General features: G+C 37.6%; 1 protein-coding gene across 1 annotated transcript; it reads right to left on the reverse strand.

Moving 5' to 3' along the window:
* Positions 1 to 1,095: 1,095 nt before the first annotated feature.
* Positions 1,096 to 19,985, reverse strand: prodhb (proline dehydrogenase (oxidase) 1b). The gene is made up of 14 exons (XM_057349095.1): positions 19,379 to 19,985; positions 17,519 to 17,727; positions 13,906 to 13,940; positions 13,682 to 13,831; positions 13,131 to 13,195; positions 12,909 to 13,025; positions 10,827 to 10,900; positions 10,408 to 10,489; positions 9,901 to 9,993; positions 7,969 to 8,115; positions 6,997 to 7,172; positions 6,367 to 6,465; positions 2,493 to 2,581; positions 1,096 to 2,130 (listed from the first exon to the last, which is right to left on the reverse strand). The coding sequence occupies exons 1-14, from the start codon at positions 19,844 to 19,846 to the stop codon at positions 1,940 to 1,942; spliced, it is 1,995 nt and encodes a 664-aa protein (XP_057205078.1). The 5' UTR covers positions 19,847 to 19,985; the 3' UTR covers positions 1,096 to 1,939.
* Between the last annotated feature and the right edge of the window lie 1,051 nt (positions 19,986 to 21,036).

Consider the following 21,036-nt stretch of genomic DNA (forward strand, 5'->3'; position numbering starts at 1 on the left):
AAATCTAATACTAATTTTACGAATATAGCAAAACAATGCTATGAAAAGAAGCATGAAAAGAATAATCTTGCACCTTTTACTTTCTTATACTGTAGCTAAAAGCATTCTGTATTATTCTGAATAAAACAAAGGACACGTTTTCATCCCAAAACCAAGAAGGTTTATTCTTATAACAAACTGTAGAGAATGTTGTGCTGTTATGTGGCTCAATGTTAAATAAATCCAGTTTATATTTGTATGTATATATGTCTCATTAATTCCATGTACTCAATACTGCTGTGCAATTTAAATAAAAATGTTAGGCAACGTGTGGGGGGCCTCAGGTCTTGACTTTGCTTAGGGCCTCCAAAATGGTAAACACGCCCCTGGCGACAGTGACATGTTTTTTGTTGATTGGTTACTTTTGTATTACCTTAATTTAACTACAGATATTATGGTTAAACCGGTCATTACAGTGAGACAGTGGTAAGTTTGTGATTATTATGGTTTTACTACAAATAAAACCCCAAAACTATTGTTACTATGGTTAAACCATGGTATATTTTCATAAGGGATACAGAATATTTTGCCAATCATGGAATGTTCATTTTTGGGTGAACTGTCCCTTTAAGAATATGTATTAGACCTAAATGAAACACTATATAGTACAAATAGTATGCAAATTAAAATACGGCAATAATTAGAATGCAACAGAAGACTTTGCAAAGTATTATGTTATTTTAGAAAGCAAAATGACTAAAGGCTTCTTGATCCATCATGGATTTTAAGCCGGACTGAAATTGCGCAATTTACTTCAGAGCAAACCCATTGTCTGGAAATCATTAACTTCGGCTCTATTAATTACCGCCTTTTCTTCATCTTCACCAAATACTCCACGGGGGAAAGAAAATATTAAAGGATGAAGACAGAAGCCGTTGGTTCAGCAAGAGAGGCTTCGTTGCCCAGATAATAAAAAGGGTTATTTAATTTATCCTCCGTTTACGCTAAACACTTCATTAGGCTGCTAGACTTCAAATCATCTCATCAAAACATTTTTTTTTAAGTTCGCCAAGCGCTTCTGAGCAGAAGATATCACTGAGGTTGCGAAAATAAAGTTGAGCAATTTCTAAATAAAATATGGTTTTATTCGCAATCACAACTCACAGTGCAAATGACAAGATTTGGTTTGAGCACAAACAAAGCACACTCTTGGAATAAATAACATCTGAAATATAATCTGTTTACACTTTAGACAGTATAAGGTGTGGAAAAGCAAAGACCAGCTGTTATCTCCTCTCCAAGCTGAGCAAAGCAAAAACCGAAAGCTTTCGTTTCAGACGTACTCACAATTCTTCACTCTGAGCACGTAATGTCACATAAATAAAATATAGCTGCTGTTATCCTTGAATTCAAACGGTCATTTTTAGAAAGTGATACTGATGTGTTTATTATCATGCTTATATTTTTATTATTAGTCTACTTGAGGAATTGAGGAAAGGTTGGGTGATTAAACAGCAGGACACATTCAGACATCTGACATTTCAGCAGACTCATAAGTGCAAAGCCAGACAGTGAGGAAAATCAAGGGGAAAAGATGTAGGAAGTAAAATAGAAGATACAAACGGTAGTGACTAGGTGAGTTTCATGTCTGAGTTATACGTCACACCAAAATCAAATGCTATAAGAATAAAAAATATATACTTTGCATTTGACATTGTGACATTATTCAATCAAGCACGACTCTTTATTGCAATAAAGATAGAATGACTTTTCTTTGCTTTACGTAATGTGAATTTGGGGCGAAAAATATCTTTCAGCAAAATATAAGAGTGTGGAGTGACATCATCTTGATTCATTATAGTACTTTACACTATTGGTGTAAATAATGCATGCTGTGTGCAGTACGTCACGAGCAAAAAAGGTCAGAAGTGCAGGAGGAGTTATTCTGCTGAGGAGTGTTTTATAAAGCAGGCGTGTGAAACACCTCCCCGCTGGTCAGTCTGCGTACAAGCTCTTTCCACAAAAGATCTCTCTCTATCTGAACTCCTTTCATAACGCCACGGTTCTCCTGCGCCCGACGGGACAAGTACGGCATCACTTCGTTCACCGGACCGTACGGAACGTACTTGTACACCGGAAAACCTGCCTGGGCTACAGATATGCAGTGTTTTTCAGTTATTTCATTTAACGCTTATATTTTTATTAACATCATAACATTATTAGTGGGGTTTGCTTATTTTACATTTACATGAGGCATTAGACAGATAATTGAATCCAAAGTGACTTAAGATGCATTAAAGGTACACAGTGCATTTTATCAGTGTGTTCCCTGGGAATCAAATCCATGACCCTTTAGAGGAAACTTCCGCTTCATTTCTTCCGAGTTAATTAATCAGTACTGTGTGAAAAAGTCTACTGTTACTGTAATTTCTTGATCTGCAGATTTACAACAGCGGGCGGCGGCTTTAGAGGGGTTTCTCCAAACATCGTGTGTGTTTGTGCATGCGGTTCACCTAACGGAAAGCTGATTTGGTCGCACATTCCCAGGAGCTGGCCGAAGTACACCTTCTTATCTGCGGGAGCCAGACCCATTTCATTCATCCTGTCAGAGCATAAACACAGACAGCGCCGTCACAGCAAGAGAAAAATGAGAAAGGTCTCTTTGGCAAGGTCATTAGTAATGATACATTTCACTCACGGTTCTACTTCTATTATATTCATTATACACACCTGATACATTTTGTGATACTTAAGAGTGTAATTATGTGTGAACTGTGTAAAATGAGGATAACTCGTGTGTAGTTTACTTTATAAGAATCTGATGACACTGTGTGTTAATGATGTTTGTCATTGCATTTATTAAATGAGGTCACACTCCTACGGAGTGATTACATGAAGATTAATGATCTCACATTACAGTGTCCACAGACTAATGTACTTCCAGAGACACGTAAAGGCCCCTGGTGATGCACGGAAAGACCAGATAGCAAAAAATAGAAATAAAAACAACACTATAAAAAGCCATGCATGATACTAGCGAATAAAACGTGGGCAGTATGGGGCACAGTAGTGGCCAAAAGTGATGTCCAAAAAAATGACCTCAACTTTTATTTAAACATATTTTTAAGTATTATAAAATATTTGGGATATTAATTTAATTATTATTTATAAATGTCGTATGCATGCATGCATAGTTGTGGGAAGAATTTAAGGAGGCTGATGGCCTTGTGGGCAGTGATCCGTCATATAGCGCAACGTGTTTCCGGCGACCCGTGTTTGGTTTCCGGCTCGAGGTCTTTTGCCAACAACCTGTACTTTCCTGTACTCTTCATATACAGTAACAGAAAAATGACCATTCTAAATTTTCATTTAATCAGTAATTCTAGATGTATTGTGGCCATTCCAGTGTCTGTTGAAATGAAACCTCGGGGGTGACAAAGTCATCCAACAGCAATGTGAAACACTGACAGCATGACAAGACGCATGAAAACTGTGATAAAAATCCAGGTTATCACATATATATATTTTTTAACTCGTTGTAAACAAATACATGTACAAATATAACTGTTGTATTGCTTAAAGTGAATATGAACCTGTTTTCTTTGCAGCATTTTAGATGCTGTTACGCTGCAGTTTGCCTTTTTGCAATCATTTCGCCAAACAAATACCTAACCCAAGTTTAGTAGTTTTTCAATTTCTTACAGAAAAGACGCACGAAATTCACATGTGCAAAAAACACATGTGATCACATGTGAAATGTGTGTTTTTGGAACATTTTGGTGTGAATTCCATGTGAATTCCCACGTGAAACCCATGGGATAACATGTAAAAACCCATGGGATAACATATGATCAAATAAGACCAAAATCCGGGTGACCCGCTTGCTTGGGTCGATTGATGGAAGGGTTGCAGGGGTGTTGTGCAGGGCAAATAGGGCACCCCTCTGTTATAAATCGTTTTAATAATGACTTTATATCTAACATTACAATTTTCATGTCAAATTCTTAAATGTAAATCAATATATTTATTCAGAATAATAAGACAGACTGTTTAATGCAGCTCACAGGGCCATGAATGGTATATCTGTAAGGTATCATTTTAATTTAGAATTTAAATTTTGCTAGAGATCTCAACGTCAGACATGAAATAACTTGCATTTAAATGCGGTTTACAAAAGCACGAGCAGTTTGTCCCTTCACGCGTCCCGTACTTCGGTTGTTTTAACTTTGTTTGTTAGTTAGCAGAATGTTTTCATTGTTTATTTACACGGATAGATGGATTTAACAGTGTTTGCATATTGCAGTTATTATTCACAAGAACCGCTTATGGTCACAGTAGGGGAAATATTAGAAATAAACTCTATATTACCTGTTTTTATTCAGAGTTGTCTGCAGAACACAACACTCTTTTCATAACACGTTCTTTGTAAAAGCAAAGCGTAACAACAACAGCTACTCTACTACATCGATCGATGGAACGATCTGTCACCTCCAGTGAGCGGACACAGACTGTGAGGAGGAAACCGCGGAGTGGAACATGGGGACCTTTAGCGGTGAAATAAGAGAACGTTTTTGTGTGAATCCTTATTTATAGTTATTTAAGACATATTAAATAACTTGTATGTATATATAAGACATTCTCGTTTGTACAATTAACAAATCCATTCAAACAAAGTAAGATGAAACCACAAATACATATAACCGTAAAAAAGAAAAAGGAACAAAAAAAAGAATCATATACTATTGTTTACATTACATGATGTGAATCCTACCAGAGGGCGCCTCGGCCTGTGGGCAAATGGGCAGTGGCTCAAGCCGCAGAGCCGATCCCCTGTTAACGTGAACGCGTTCCGGTTCCCGTCGGTCCGGGAGTTTAAAAGGAGAAATTACAAAACGGGAGGGTGGCGGGAGATGGGTGTGAAAAACGGGAGACTACCGGCCAAAACGGTATGACTTAAATGTTAGAGGTGTCTTGGTCGAAAAACAACTTGCACCAGTGTTGTAATGTAACGAAGTAAAAATACTTACAGTAAGTACAGTACTTAAGTATTTTTTGGGAGTGTCTGTACTCTACTTGAGTCTTTATATTTCTCCAGACTTTTACTTTTACTCCACTACATTTCCTGAACAAAATGTATACTTTTACTCTAATACATTTCCCCTAAGCATGTTCGTTACTTACTACAAAATAAAAGCATAGAAACTGAAATAGACAAGTCAGCCATCCGGTCACCATGATAATGCTGAACCAATCATTGCTTAAAGATCAATGTGCAAGTGCAAAAAGGTGCTCTCTAGTGCTTCTTTTAAAGATAAACAGCAAATATATAAGTTATAAAGTAAAGTTATAAAGATGTGGTTTCTGAACTTGTATTTTGATAGTTTAGCAATTTGGCAACATTTTGACAGAGCTTTTTCAAAGTTGTACATTTCTATGTAAGCACCATTTTTTATCTTTACGCTAAAAAAATGATTAACAACGTTTGCTTCAACTTTACTTTAAATACTTAAGTATCAAAAGTACTTTTAATATTAAATCTACTTAAGTACCAGTGTTGGGTGTAACTAGTTACTAAGTAATTAGTTACTGTAATATAATTACTTTTCCCTTGAAAAAGTAAAGTAAGGGATTATTCTTATTTTCTGTAATTTAATTACAGTTACTTTTGATGTAATTAAACTAAATACTTTGTGTAATATGTGTGTGTAACAGTGGAATTGACATCAAAATTCAGAGTCTAACTTTAAAATCTGTGCTTTAATGTATAATTCTCACATTTGTATACTTTGGTCAGGTAATAATACTACTTTATGTAGTTTAATATTATTTATTTGAATGAATGAAAAGAGCCCTTTCATGTCTATCCTTGAATCACTTAACTAATCAAGGTTAATATAGGATATAGAAAGTAATTAGTAGTAAGTAACCAAATACTTTTTGGAGAGAGTAATTTGTACAGTAATCTAATTACACTATTGAATATGTAATTAGTAACTAGTAATTAATTACTTTTTGAGAGTAACTTACCCAACACTGTTCAGTACAATATTTATCTGATACTTTCACGGGTACTTTCACTTTTACCAAAGTTATTTTCTGGCAAGATATTTGTACTTTTACTCAAGTATTGCTTTTAGGTACTTTATACATCACTGACTTTAAAATATCTTAAAATATATCAGTGTGTTTGTTTTGTCTCGAGATGCACAACAGTGGTGTGTTTTGTAAAGTGTGTTCTTAAAACGATGTAAATATCCTAATTTAACTAAGGCCTAGTCCTGACTTAAGAGAATCCCTGTCTGGGAAACCACTTCTTAGTCAGTATAAAAACAACCGTCTGTTCCTATCGAGATCGGCTAAGTAAGTGCACAGAAAAACGAGTCTTACCTTTTCAGCGTATGTTTAACTGTATCTAGGTTATGTGACGCCACCATGACATTTTCTTTCTTGTTCAGCTCGATCTCCTTCAGCACGTAATCCAGACATCTGAAAGAAAGCGCTGGCTCATACATCAGTCTGCTTTTGCTCTCGACTTGTAGCCGACGCGTTTAGTTGACGGTCGACCGGCAAACACAAAAGCTTTTGAAAACATCCGATTTATTTTGAAAGCTGTCAGAAAATGCCTTGATCATAAGAAGCTTACCTATGACGAGATAAGTCTAGATATATCTCTCTTACCTGTGAAACCTTCTGTCAGTAGATTGACTGTCTGAATGAAGCACAGTTCAGGGTATGTTTGATGATCAGATAAGGATGTACTGTAACGTGTCTTAAAACCGTCTCAGAAACTTATTCCGGACAAGCAAAGTGAATCTGACCCTGAGGTTCAGTTATCTACTGTATGTGGTGTGGGTGTCTGTAGATGCTCTCAGATGGGTCACCTATGGGTTGGAATTGGAAGTCGTCCAAAAATAGTTCCCTTTGTAGACAGTAAGGGTTTGGAACGGATCTCGTGTTATTCTCAAATGCCGTTTCACACTGTGAAATGGATGGGGAATAGGTTGTAAAGTTGTGTACCTGTGATACATTCTGTGAGTAGACTGGTAGTCGGGGTTGATGGGATCTTCGTATCCAATCTCAGCTGCTCGGCTTCTCTCCTGGTGCATGTACGCCCCTCTTACCAGTTTAGCAGCGAAACACCAGCCCTCTCGCCTCGATAGCTCGACGTCCACTGAAACATTGTCAAACGCCTCCTAAACATACAGAACCGAATAACTTGATGTATTAGACATCCTTAAAGATCACTATTTTATTAGCAATATTACGGGAACATTTCACCCAAAAATGAAAATCGTGTCTTCGTTTCCTCACCCTCGAGTTGTTCCAAATCTGTATAAATGTCTTTGTTCAGGAGAACACAGAGAAAGATATTTGGAAGAACGCTTGTAACCAAACAGTTCTTGGCCACCATTGACAACCATAGGAGGAAAATTGCTTTATAAATTTATTTTAAAAGAAATTTTGAAGAATAACAGTTCTAGGGCACTTTTGACTATCATTGTCATTTTTCCTACTATGGTAGTCAGTGGTGGCCAAGAACTGTTTACAAGCATTCTTCCAAATATCTTTCTCTGTGTTCATCAGAACTAAGAAATGAATACAGATTTGGAACGACTCGAGGCCGAGTAAATGATGACAGAATTTTCATTTTGGGGTGAACTGTTCCTTTAATTACATATTAAAACCATCAGCAATCAAGTAAAGAATACAAGAAGATACTTAACCATTGTTTTGGTGCAAGAAACCATGACTAACATAATATATGCTAACATCTTGTCATCAGTCTGTTTGTTGCACGTGTTGTTTTGAAGATGCGTTGTGTAAATGTTAAATTGGGATCATACTGACAAACACAGAACCTTCAAAGCATCTACCCATCTGTCTGCAGATAAATCCCAAACCGTCATCATCTGTTCCGCGTTAACACTTCACATACGTGTCAGACTCCTGTGTGTGCTGCGCGTGTGAGAGAGAGAGAGATAGGCTCACTTTGAGGTAGCACTGATAGGTGTTGAAAATGACAGCTTGGTCTCGGTTGAAAATCCTCTGCATCTCCACAGTGAGCCAGCTGATGGCAGGCTGGAAATATGTCTGTTCTGCGTCCACCATAAGTCTTACGCCATGTTCCACAGCATGCTGTTCAACACATAGAAACGCATTCAAAGCTGAAAATATCACCATACACCATAAGTACCGGTATTTTTTAAGTAAGACATCAGTGACCTGTGGCAACTTAAAAGTAGATCAAATATCACTGACACGTTTGTCCGTTCACTCATAGAAAGCAATGTGTGTGGCTTGTAAACACGCGACGGGATTGTCCTGTGTAACGTTACTTTCACTTAGAGAAAACGCGATACGTTTGTCTTGAGTTCCTTCACTTATAGAAAGCAGTGTGTATGGTTTGTAAATACGCGATCGGTTTGTCATGTGTGTTTTCGCGTATAGAAAACGTGACGCCTTTGTTAGGAGTTTGTTCGCTTATAGAAAACAATGTGTTTGGTGTTTAAAGATGAGATCTTGTTTCTCATTCACTTTATGTGACCCTTCTTTTTTATTTTGTCGTTGGATGCAATAGGGGGCGGAGACTAGCAGCTCATTTGCACTTAAAGAGACACACACCAAAACAGCGCGTTTCTCCTCGCATGCAAAACTGGGCAACTAGAGCATGGTATAATAAAATATCTCTGGTGTATTTTGAGCTGAAACTTCACAGACACATTCTGTGGACCCCTATAATTTATATTACATTTGTGTAAAAGTAGAAAAAAATCTCCCCTTTAAAGGTCCAGTGTGTATTTTTTAGGAGGACCTATTGACAGAAATTCAGTATAATATACATAACTATGTCTTCTGAGGTGTATAAAGACCTTACATAATGAAGCGTTATGTTTTTGTTATCTTAGAATGAGCTATTTCTATTTACATACACCGCTGGTCCCCTTACGTGGAATTCGCCATGTTGTTTCTACAGATGCCCTAAACGGACAAACTGCTCTACAGAGCGCGTTTCATAAATACGTTATCTCCTTCAGCAAAGAAGCGTTAGCATTACGACATCTTAGTCCTGTGTCAGCCACCTGTGTGAGCCGTTGCAATTCGCAAACTCATTGCTAGATGCGCTAAATTTCATACATTGGACCTTTAAGTCAGGTCTCAGATCGTCCTGAATCTGCTTAAGTGAAATAAAATTGTTAAAATCCATGAAGAGTACGGAGGTGCAAAATAAATGTAGATTGTAGAGGTAAAATAATCTGGATTTGGGTAAATTTGATGAGAAATGTTTTTGTTCATACTGAGATCCTCAATAATATTGACATTTGATTGCAGACTTGACAAATCTGTTTTGAGCTCAGTTTGAGACATTGTTGACATCTCTTCTGAAATTTCTGGGACTTTTGGGACGAAAGTGTCCCATAAGCTCTCTATTTATTCTCAATGATGTCTGGAAGCAATAACTGAGATATTAAAGAGATCTTATCAGTGTCTTTCGGTCCAGACATCTGAAAGGAATACTCAGTGAGTAATACACAATATTAAAGTGCAAATAAATACAATAACAAACTCAAAGTAAACTGGGCCAGCGCAGCATTAATGTTAAATGAAATATCACACTTTTGTCTGATTCGGTACTTAAAATCTGAGAAACACCAAGCACGGCTCACACTGAGCATCACACAGCATGTGTTGCTTGTACCGGCGGCCATTCACAGCGCGACATAAACCTGATACATGTTCCTCACATCAAACTGACGGGGCGGAACAGCTCTCGAACCTCCACACTCCACTGAAAGCTTTCTTAAAATCCATCTCCGTTACGTTCCCCGTCCATAACTGTCTGTTAGACCGTGACCTTCCGACACTGCGCATGAATGATATTACATAAGAAAAATAAAAGAGGAACAAGGTCTATAAACGCACCTTAGCCAAGACGTCCATTCGCTGAAGGATTCGTTTCATCTGGCCTTCCTCTTCGGCTGTGAATTTAGACAGAAGAGGCTCCAGCCGACCCGTCTGTTCAGACGAAAAGGACGAAATTCACTAGTCGGCACATATTCGTCCATTCGATGAATACCATTAATATTTAGATGTTCACTTGCTTGGTCGGATTTAGAGCGCACACCATAGAAGCATCGTGACGGGTCCGATTTTGTTAAATGTACAAATCTAGTTATCAATTCCATTAAGTGAGGCAGAAATGAGACATTTACCTTTAATTCCTGCTATTACACGAGAGCATTTCTGTGCTTTATGACGAAACGTTTCTCTCGCAGGCACAATTCCAGACCTGTCTTTATAATCCAATTACTTTGAACAACTCAAAACTGCAATGGGCCCCTGTTTATGGAACCAATTTCATCACACAAAATCGATCCCTCTCTTAATTTAGGCTGTGGTTAACGTATCTGTTTCTTGCTGTCTGCCTACCTGTAGGTTCGGGACAAGTAGAAGATCAGATGTCTTCGTTCTGTCATCAATTAAACCGTTCCAGTCCAGCACGTCGACAACGCTTCAAAGAGCAGAGAAACACAGCGTTTAGCACATTTTCTATTCATGAAACACACATTGAGCACCATTTTACTGGTCGACCCTGCAAAGCAAATTCTTCTAAGTGCTCTTACAGTATGCGAGGTTATACCGTACGCACACTTTATGCTAATAATCACGTTTGGATACTCCAGGGGTTTGCCGACTCTGGGGGCTCGAGCGAAGCGGGGTGGTGTAACGGAGAGCACCCATCGAGGTAATCTTTGAGTAATTCTAAAGATAACTTCATTGTCTGCTATTGATTTAGGAGATTTATAAGTCTGAGTGTCAGGCGGCTACGGGAAACTGGCATTTCTCACCCTGATAAGTGCAGCCGTCCATCAGAGAACCAGCCCTGAATGTTTCCTTCGGCTCCCAGGCTGGCGAGACATGCCTATAAAAAGAAAACACACTCATCTCCATTCTTATGACCAAACACGGCAAAATTATCAATCCAGACCTGACTTTGCTTTTTTGAAACATTTTTTGATGGATGTCACAATGGCTGTATAGCTTACAGTGACCACGGGAGGCTGTCAAGGTCCCAAAAGAAGACGAATAAGCACCATTAAATTGAATGATGTATTTCTCTCCTCTGAAACCAAAGGTTGTCTACGGAGAAGCAGTTCTCTAATATATCTGCCGCAAAATTCAGATTTTCTGTCCTTTGGTCACATGACAAACGAGAGCCAATGGAATTTGGCATCATTGATATCAAACTTGGCATGAAGCGTTTTCACACAGTGCTTACAATAATTTATTCATTAACGTAAAAAAGATTCGAAAGCTGCAGGAAACTGAAGATTGTCATTGAGTAACGTCTTCTTTCATTTGTTCATTGTGTAAAGCTTTCACAAAGGAATTTTATGGTGTTTCGGAGAGCTTGACAACCTCTGGACACTTTGCTTTTATTTCATGAAAACAACAGAATGACATTTTCCAAAAGGAGAAAAGAAAGCTGTCTGGTTTCGAAACTTTTTTGGTTTACCAAAAATTCTACAAGAAGTGAAGAGTTTAATTTGCAAAAACTAATTTTAAACATGTTCAAAAATCATGTTTTTATTATGTGATTTTATTGTGTTAGTTAGCTGCATTGTTTATTTTTTGTGTTATTATTACTTATTCAAAGCAACACTGCAAAGAACGGTGGGTTATTTCAACCCAAATGCTGGGCTGTTTTAACCAATTGTTGGGTCAAATATAAACATTGTTTAGGTTAATTTAACCCAACAGTTGGGTTTGTCCCTTTTCGACACAACAATGGGTTGAAACAACCCAACATTTTTTTGAGTGGACTCAAATGCAGTTTGATTGATATGGCTTGGAATGCAAAGTAAATGTTGAATCTGTTTTTGCAAATGAACTTTCCAAGTGTAGATATGCTTATATGTATGTAATAAAATACGATTACATTGCAGGATTGAACTGCGCAAGGGACAATCTGTGTACCAGTGGTGTAAGGTATTGGAGAAAAAATGTATTTAGTTACTGTACTTAAGTATCTTTTTGGCTACTTTGTAGTTGTACTGAGTATTAAAGATATTAGCAACTTTTACTCTCTACTTGACTACATTTTTGAACAAGTATATGTACTCTTTACTCCACTACATTTGTAATGACTATTGCAATTACACATTACATTTTGCATGGCACCTATCTTTTTTTGCAGCAGTTTATTTTTGCTACAGAAGAATTAATATAGCCATTTACAGGGCATTGCAGGTACTATAATCTTGTGGATTTTGCCCTAATTTACTAAAACTGGTTAACTTGGCTTCTTTATGTGAATACGAGCGCAGTATCAGGTAGATGTCAATCTCTGGCGGTTTATATGTAAAATGAGGACATGACTGCAGCTGGCGATGAGGCTAAAACCAGCATGTCCAGTGCAAAAAGGCTTTGACTTTTTAATTTTACTTAACATTATTTTATTAATCCGTTATATTGAAGAGACCTTTTTGAAGAATGTTGGCTTACTTATGAGCACTTGAGCTTCAATGAGACTTGGGTGTTTGTAACAGACGTAGGTTACGGTGTCGACCATGATTTGTTGCAATTTTGAGGTGTTCAGTGTTATTATGATTTAAGAAAATAAATGCGAATCAACTGTTTCTTGTTTTTCACTGACATGTCTCTTAAGTGTTGAGGACTAGTGCTTCTTTTTTTCTTTTTTTATTATTATTATATTTTTTTATTTTTTTTTTTATTATATACTCGAAGACTTTTACTGAAGTCGTTTTGGAATGGGTTACTTGTAACTTGTAATGTATTTATTTTCGCTGCAATGTATCTGTACTTTTACTCAAGTATGGTTTTCAGGTACACACAGTTAATGCAATATTAAACATGCTAGTGTCTGTGGATCTTTATGCCTTGGCCCGTGGTTTGAACCCATAATGTACCTGCAGTCGTTCTTGATCCAGTTTCTGCTCCAACACCTCCACGTCGTCTTTGCCCTGCTTGGCAGCCAGGAAACTAAAAAAGCGCCTCCATTTCACCAGCACCTCCGAGAACTGGAGCTACACACACCCGGGGGGAGAATGAGGGACCCGTTTAGTTCACCAAGGTGAGGGATTTTAACCTATGTTTTCTGATGAATGAACCGTTCTGAACTCCACTCTTACCAGGAATTGTGGGCGCCCCAGGGCGGTCATCTTAATAGCCGAGAAACCATCTTCTGAACTTCCACCTGAACGAGTGGTGATTTTCTTTTAGAGGTATTATACTGCGGCGATGAAAGCCAAACCGTGCCTTTTTGGAAGCGACTTTCCAGCAACGTGAATGAATTCTGTTCTATTCTGTTCTATACTTGGTCTAGCACAGACGCATTACAACGGGTGTTTCTCCGATAGTGCTTGCATAATGGAAACTCTGAGTTGCATACGCATTCCCAAATATAAATGCTTTCAAAAGTTGGTCGGCTTCCACGCTTTGATCTTTCACCAGGCACTTGGCACGCTTAAGCACGCACTAAAAATAAATACAAACAACATCTGCGAAGTAAATGTGAAAGGATAACAGGATAAAAGTTGCTGGCACTCTTTCCAATCTGTGGTACATTTTGAAAAGTGCATTGCTTACATTATTGCGTTTTGGTCATTCCGGTTTGTTGCGTCTGGCTTTTGTTTTGAAGTTTGCTAACTTCAAAAAAGTTAGCTGTGAAAAACTTCTTTACCTGCTGCTTTGATGCATTTCATAAAAGTCTCCATGCGCTGGTCGCATTTCGTCTCATCGGCGTAGAAATACGTAGGAGCGCTCGTAACGCCCTCGCTCACATCACCGAACCTTCCGTGGGCTATGAACCCCATGTCTCTGTGGTCCGCTCCTGTTGAAGAGGAAAAATTTGGCCTTTCGATTTCAATAAAAGATTCAGAATGTTAAAAAGGTAAAGCTACTCACCAGGGCTTTCCTCGTCTGATGCAAACGTGCCCGATCTATCAAAATGAGAAAGACATTGACGTTTGTAATAAAACAGGAGACTAATGAAACCGACTACTTGTACTTTAGGTCTTTTTAGAGACCTTTAGCAAACAAAATGAAGAAACAGCAGTTTCTGTACGGAGAAATCAATAATAAACTGCAGGGGCTGGTATGAACTCACTTTATTGCGGTGTACGGCTGTTTTTTGTTTTCCTTCAACATTTCACGGTCAGAAACAAACACACACACAGTCTCCTGCCTGATGTCTATACTCCTCCATCTCTACTGCACTGACATTCATGCCAGACACTTCAACAAACTCGAAGATTCAGTTGCTGTGATATCCACATCCTTCCACATGCAATCTCATCATGCTGCACTTAACCGCCTTCCCCGCGCCAGCTCACTGGAGACAATGTTTTGACGTCTGCAACGTTTCAACAGGAAGTCATGTTGAGATGTTGATGGGGTCAATAGTGGACGGCTTGACCCTTGCTGGCTGGAAGTGCTGCTCAGTTAATGCAACGAAATATCTCATCTAAACAAAACTGAGGTATAGAGTTGACATTTGAGAAAAGTATTTTTTTGAGTCTGTTTTTCAACCGATTTAAAAATCTTCCTTATTAACTTTATCAAAAATATGATTTATAACTTATGGGTTAATGTTATATTATAGGTAACAGTAACACTTTACAATATGGGCTCATTCGTTAATATTAGTTATTGTATTAGCTAACAATGAGCCACACAAATGTTGTATTTATCATTCATTGTTTATTCATGTTAGTTTATTGTGCATTAACAGGTATGTTTGATTTTACAGTAAATATGTATTAGTGCATGTTCAATATAACATGTACTAAGATTAATACAATCCTGTAGGCAGTTATTTTTACAGTTAGTATCGCTAATGTACGTCTTAGGAAAAATGTAAATAAAAAAAATATTAATAAGAGACTACAGATGAAAATTAAACAATTTGGCTAAATCTGGCGTATTTACATAATTTTTTTTATCATAAACCAGTAAAAAAAATAAAGTCCTAAATAAACAAATAAATTAATTCTAGATATTTCAAAATTTACATGTTTTTAATTCTTTCTTTTATACTTAATTCTATACATTTTTTCTTTACTTTTTCTTTCTATTCTACTCTTTCTTATACTGTTTGTTCTAAAATGTTTTTTTCTTCTGTAAAACGGTTATAAGGCAAAATGTTATAAGGCAAAAAATGGAAAATAAATCTGAACTGAATAAATGCTGTAAGTATTGTTACATTTTAGTTCATATGAACTAATATAGTGCCAAGAAATGAAAACTTATTGTAAAGCATTACCATATTCTATTCTATCCTATTCTTATAATTGTTACCAACAACAGATATAGTATAATTAATGTCATTATGTTAACTATGCAATATAGTTAAACATAGAATAATCGTATTAACTGTTGGTACAAATCAGGAATGCCATGGAATTCTCTTGGAACAATGAGCCCAGAGCTCTTGCATATTAGATATCAGCCTACTCAGATGCCACATCCTCCAGCATCTCCTCTCTATCACACCCTTGATAATGCGGAAAAGCCAAGCTGAGCACTCTATTCTGTGTAACAGCATTACAGGATCCATTGGGCTGGATGTTAATGCAATATTGATAGGGGCAGAGGCTCTAAAACACACATAACGAACATAAATTAGCTTTTATTAGCGAGTGACCAGGCAGGGTCCTCTGTGGTTGTAAAGAGCATTTCCAATAAACGCTCCATTTCAGGTCATTTTTGCCATTAGTGGCATTCGTTGTGATTTAGCGCCACTGCTGGCGAGAGGAGGAACTGCAGTTTGTATTTGCAGAGACATGAGGGAAGGGACGAGTGCAAAATTGCTTAGACCTCTGACAAGCTGGGTTTGGAAATGAGAGCAGTGATGTAGGGGAGTAGTCGTCCATTTATTGGATCTCTCTCTGTGCCACTGCCTTTTCCTCCAAATCTAAATGCCATTTCATCTACTCGTGTATATCTGTCTCTCTCTCACTCTCTCTCCTCAGGCAATACATTTCATTTATGTTCAGCAGCAAACTCTTGGGCACGGTACTGACAATCTCATTTCCAAAAGGTCAATGACAAGAACAAATGAAGATTTTTTTAATCAAATGTCAAAACGCTGACACATGTTGAAATGTAGGCGAGGCTGATGGTTAAGGAGCGAGGCTGACAACTGCAAGGTTGTGGGTTTGGTTAAAGGTTGAAAGAGTTCCTTTCGGAGTTATTACGATCAAAACCTACAAGGATCCTGACATTCAAAATGAATGTTTTGCTAGTGTTACATGGAGAGATGAGTGTCTGCTATTTAAATAATGCATGCGAATATTTCAGCTAACAGGAAATTAAGCAATTAGATTGGAAAATTGATTTTTATCATACTTTGAATGCTCAAAATAATTTTAAAGTTCCATGTTTTCTCATAAATTTGTTGGTTCAAAATGGTTTTGTGTCCATACAATGAAAGTCAATGGGGCCAATGTTGCTTGGTTACCAGCGTTCTTCAAAATATCTTCTTTTGTTCTGCACAAGTCACACAGGTTTGGAATGACTTGAGAGGGTGAGTAAATAATGAAAGAATTTCATTATTGGGTAAGCTATCCCTTTAAGGCTACAGTATACTGTAATTCAAGTCTATAGCACACACATTGGTGCAAGATAAATTGCACACTACAGGTCAAAGACTTATTCGAATCACTATTCTCAATATGAGAATTTGTATTAGTTTTGACTAAGAAACGATTTGAAAAAGCAAGGATAAAAAGTAACCCAACACAAGAGAAACTACTATAAAACCTTTTGTGAAAACAGAGCAACACTTGACAGTCTCCGTTTAGCCTTGGGACCCTCGTGACAAAATTCCTAAAGAGTGAGCACGCCAATAGCACAATATCAACCAATGGGAAACAATGGGCCTTGACTGTGACAACCAATAGGATCTCGGCTCTTTGTTTACATCTGTGACAGCAGATCAAATCTCAGTCTATTTCCGTGAGCTCTCCGCATGAGCGAAATCGCAGCATGGTCATTAGCTTTCAGGCCCTCCACCAAAAACTACTTCACTTAATGCAAAGCAAGTCTTAAACACTAATTTAGACAAAGACAAGTGAATGTGCACTGCCAAGAGAAGTAGTGGGGCGTTAAAAGTGGAAAAAGTTTCAAATTTACTAGCTAACTTTCTAAAACACCATGTTGTGGCCATAATGTTAGAAAACCAAGAACTTTGGTTGTGTTTCTTCAGATATTTTGGGGCAATTAAGCAAAGTTTGTCCATACATTTGGGAGCAGAATAATAGCAGTCATTTATATTCTTCTCTTATATTGACATGATACGTCAGTGATCTTATTCTTCTGCCCTTAATCGATTAAATCTGGCTCATGTTTGTTGTGATTAAATGCTTGCAATTCAGCTTCACATTCTCCTGCCCAAACCATATATTGTCATCGATTGTATTTCTTTGAATCACCTTTAGATCAGTAACCTCGGTGCATGCAGTCGAAACAGATGAAACATGGTAGTTTGCGGAGGTAGGGGCCGGATTTCGACACTTACTCCATCTCTTTCCTTTCCGCTTCTTCTTGCGAGAGATCCTCTTCTACGCTGTAATCCAGCACGGCACCCACTCCATACGCCCGGTTCTTCTGTATGAGGGGCCTGATGGATTCGTGATCTTCACCCGCCACAAACTGACCGTAGAACGTCATTTTCATGAACTGCTCAAACATCTTTTGTCCCAGAAACGTTCGGCTAAGATCCATTATCTGAGGAGGGGATTAACACAGCAATTGAGTGAAATCGAATTCTGTGCAGCATTTCATATCTAGATTTTTGGAGTCAGAGGTTTAAATACATACATATACAAAATATTTGATCTTCCTTAGGCAAGCTTTCAATACTCTCTAAAATGTATACAGATACACTGACAGCTTACAAGTAGTGAATTATGCACAGTATACACAAACATCTGACCCAACAACTTTATGCTAAGCTCCCTTATCTGCACAGAACAGAAATAATGCAGTTCTCAAAATATGCACATATCACAGCTTGATCTGAATTCAATTTGGACACTATTTGATACATGGATTTTGAGTTTCAGTGTCAGAAGCTTTAACATACAGTATAAATAAAAGTTGGCATGCTTTAGGCCTACATACCCTTAGGGAGGCATTCAACACAAACTAGTATTTGTATGCATACAGCCGCGGAAGTTTACAATTTATAGGTATGTACAGGGGCGTGTTTACCATTTCGGGGGCCCTAAGCAAAGTCAATACCTGGACAAATTTTGATAATTTAAAATGAAATATGATTTGAATTATCAATAATAATTTAAACTAAATAGCATGAACGCAAATCAAGTAAATGTTATAGCAATTAATTTTATTAAAGAACCCTCAAGATTTCAGTGCTTGCTTTCTAGACTATGGTGAACTCACATTCCACTTATAAAAAAGCATCAATGCAATCATCAAAAATTGCTTTTTTTTATCAAAAAAGATTTAACCGCTTGTGGCCACTAGGGGGCCCCCAAGCTTGCGGGGCCCTTCGCATTTGCGTGGTTTACGTAGTGGTTAACACCGCTACTGGGTATGTATTTAGGTAAAATTGTCATTTTTGTTTCATTCTGTAAACTACTAACAATATATCTCCCAAATTTCAAATAAAAATATTGTTTCTATGTGCATTTATTTGCAGAAAATGAAAACTGGAGAAAAAGGTCAAAATAACAGAAAGCTCTGTATTTTTTCAGACCTCAAATACTGCAAAGAAAACAAGTTCATATTCACTTTTAAGCAATACAACAGTAATATTTGTACACGTATTTAGGGAAAGTTAAAAAATATTTTTTTATGTGATAACCTGGATTTTTGTCATACTTTTCATGTGTCTTGTCATGCTGTCAGTCTTTCACATTGCTGTTGGATGACTTTGTCACTCCTGAGGTTTGATTTTGTTGAAATTCAACAGACACTGGACTGGAATGGCCACAATGCATCTAAAAATGCTGATTAAATGAAAATTTGGGATGCTCTCCAAAATTTGGATTTTTTTCACGGCTGTATATGGGCCTACATATACCTACAAGAACATGAGTACTATAGATTTTAGAGTCTAGCAAATGCACTGAACCACATGAAGGTGGATTGTTTTTTCAGTCAGCATATACAGAACACTTCATTTCTGCACTGTATTCTGCCCTTGTCAGTCATGTTGTCTATGGAACCCCCATACACTTATGACCTGTGCCTGGCCAAGTGCCATTTCTGACCTCGCCTGATAATGGTCAAAAGCAGGGCTTCTATATAAAACAAGAGTAAATTCACACAGGGATAGATGATACATGCGAAACAGAACTGCACATCTTTAACGGGTAATGTGATTCAATTATGCATTAAATGCATTACATACCTCTTTGTTCCTATCAACCAGGATGTCATAGGAGCACAGTTTAAAAACGAACAAGCTTCTGAGTAACTCAAGAGTATCTTTGCTCTGGTAGGCGTCTTTGGTCTGTTCAAAGTCAATGGAGATGTTGTTACTGGATGACACATCTTCCCTGCCATAAACATGGTCCTGGTTTGTTTTTGTAGGGTCTAAAGTGTGATATGCATTTCCAACGGAGTGAGTCAAACTCCTGATATTGTTGTCAAGGGTCGCAGCAGTAAAGACAGGTATAGTTTTGCGGAGAAACATGAATTCAAGACTTTCGTAGTAGTGCGCATAGAATAAAAAACATACAGTTGTCCAGCTGTCCCACGGTTCTGTGAACGCTACCTGTAAACACCGCCCCTTATTTAGATTTAAGGATAACGAGAGCGTGATTGGTCGATGTCTAGACGTCTCCGTTTTCTGGCGTAATACACATAGGATTGGCATGGAACGTTGCAATGATCTTAGAAATTAAGATAAATATCAGAAACAGAACTGGCTTACTTTAAATGAGTATATAAATAAGCTAATCATTTTTACTGTATGCTGTTTCATGTCTAAGTTTGTTGTGCATGTTTCATAATGTAAACAGAAGGGGGAGCCCTTGGATCGTTTTAATGTAATTCATCTTTACTGCAGGACTGAAGGGAAAACAGTATGAGCATAATATTTTATATTGTGTTGTAAAATATGCAGTGGCAGAAATTGTGATTATGACTACATTTTAAAACTAGCCATGCTTTGTTATGTTGACAAAAAGTTTAATCTGAAACGACATTAAAAGTGAATAAATACGACAACAACAAAAAATATCCCTAAATTAAGAACAATGATAGATTCTAAGAATGTAAATCTAAATTATTTTGATCATATTTAAGGTTAGTGTGTTTTTGAGGAAACTTGAGCTCGCGCGCGTGTGCTGGTACCGGATGATGGATCCACGGTAGTCCAATCAGTCACACCCCTTAGAGGATTTAGAGTGGTAGTTTCAGGGCTTCTCCCACGAGCCAGTAACAGAAAGGGGGACTCGAAACAGGAATTTCCCTACTGGAAATAAACCCGAGAAGAGCGAACCGTTTTAACCATAGACATATATCAACTAGACGCCACATTGTCCGCTGTATCGTACGTCAACGCAGCCGCCATATTGGTAAGGGCAAAAGCCGACTACTAAGACATACTAGTGAATGGTGGCGCTGCAGTTTTCTGAATGAAAACACAACATCGTTTTAATTTCTCAACTAATTTCAATACTTTTCTATTTATGTGGAGTACAGAAATATTTTGGCTCCAGTTAAAGATGGTTATAGACTTGAAAATGTATTTATTGTCATACGGAACTGTTAAAACTCGGGCTTGCCAAGCAATCATTTTGGTTTATGCTGCCTTCACGTGCTCTCGGAAATTTGATAATTCCCACTTCTGTTGTCATGATTCCGAGCTGGTTGTGTTCAGGTGCTTTGTTGTTGGAAAGAATTGAGGACGCCAGATTTATGCTTGCGTGTGCTTGGGAAAATGTTATATGTAATTATTTTCTACCGTACATCCTACTGTATAGTTTTACTAGTCTACTGGCTGACTATTCTGGATTGTTGGTGAAATACATGCTATTTTTGCTGTGTATAAAACATACAGCA

The sequence above is a fragment of the Triplophysa rosa genome, linkage group LG2 (genome assembly GCF_024868665.1).
Source record: "Triplophysa rosa linkage group LG2, Trosa_1v2, whole genome shotgun sequence".
Taxonomy (NCBI): Eukaryota; Metazoa; Chordata; class Actinopteri; order Cypriniformes; family Nemacheilidae; genus Triplophysa; species Triplophysa rosa.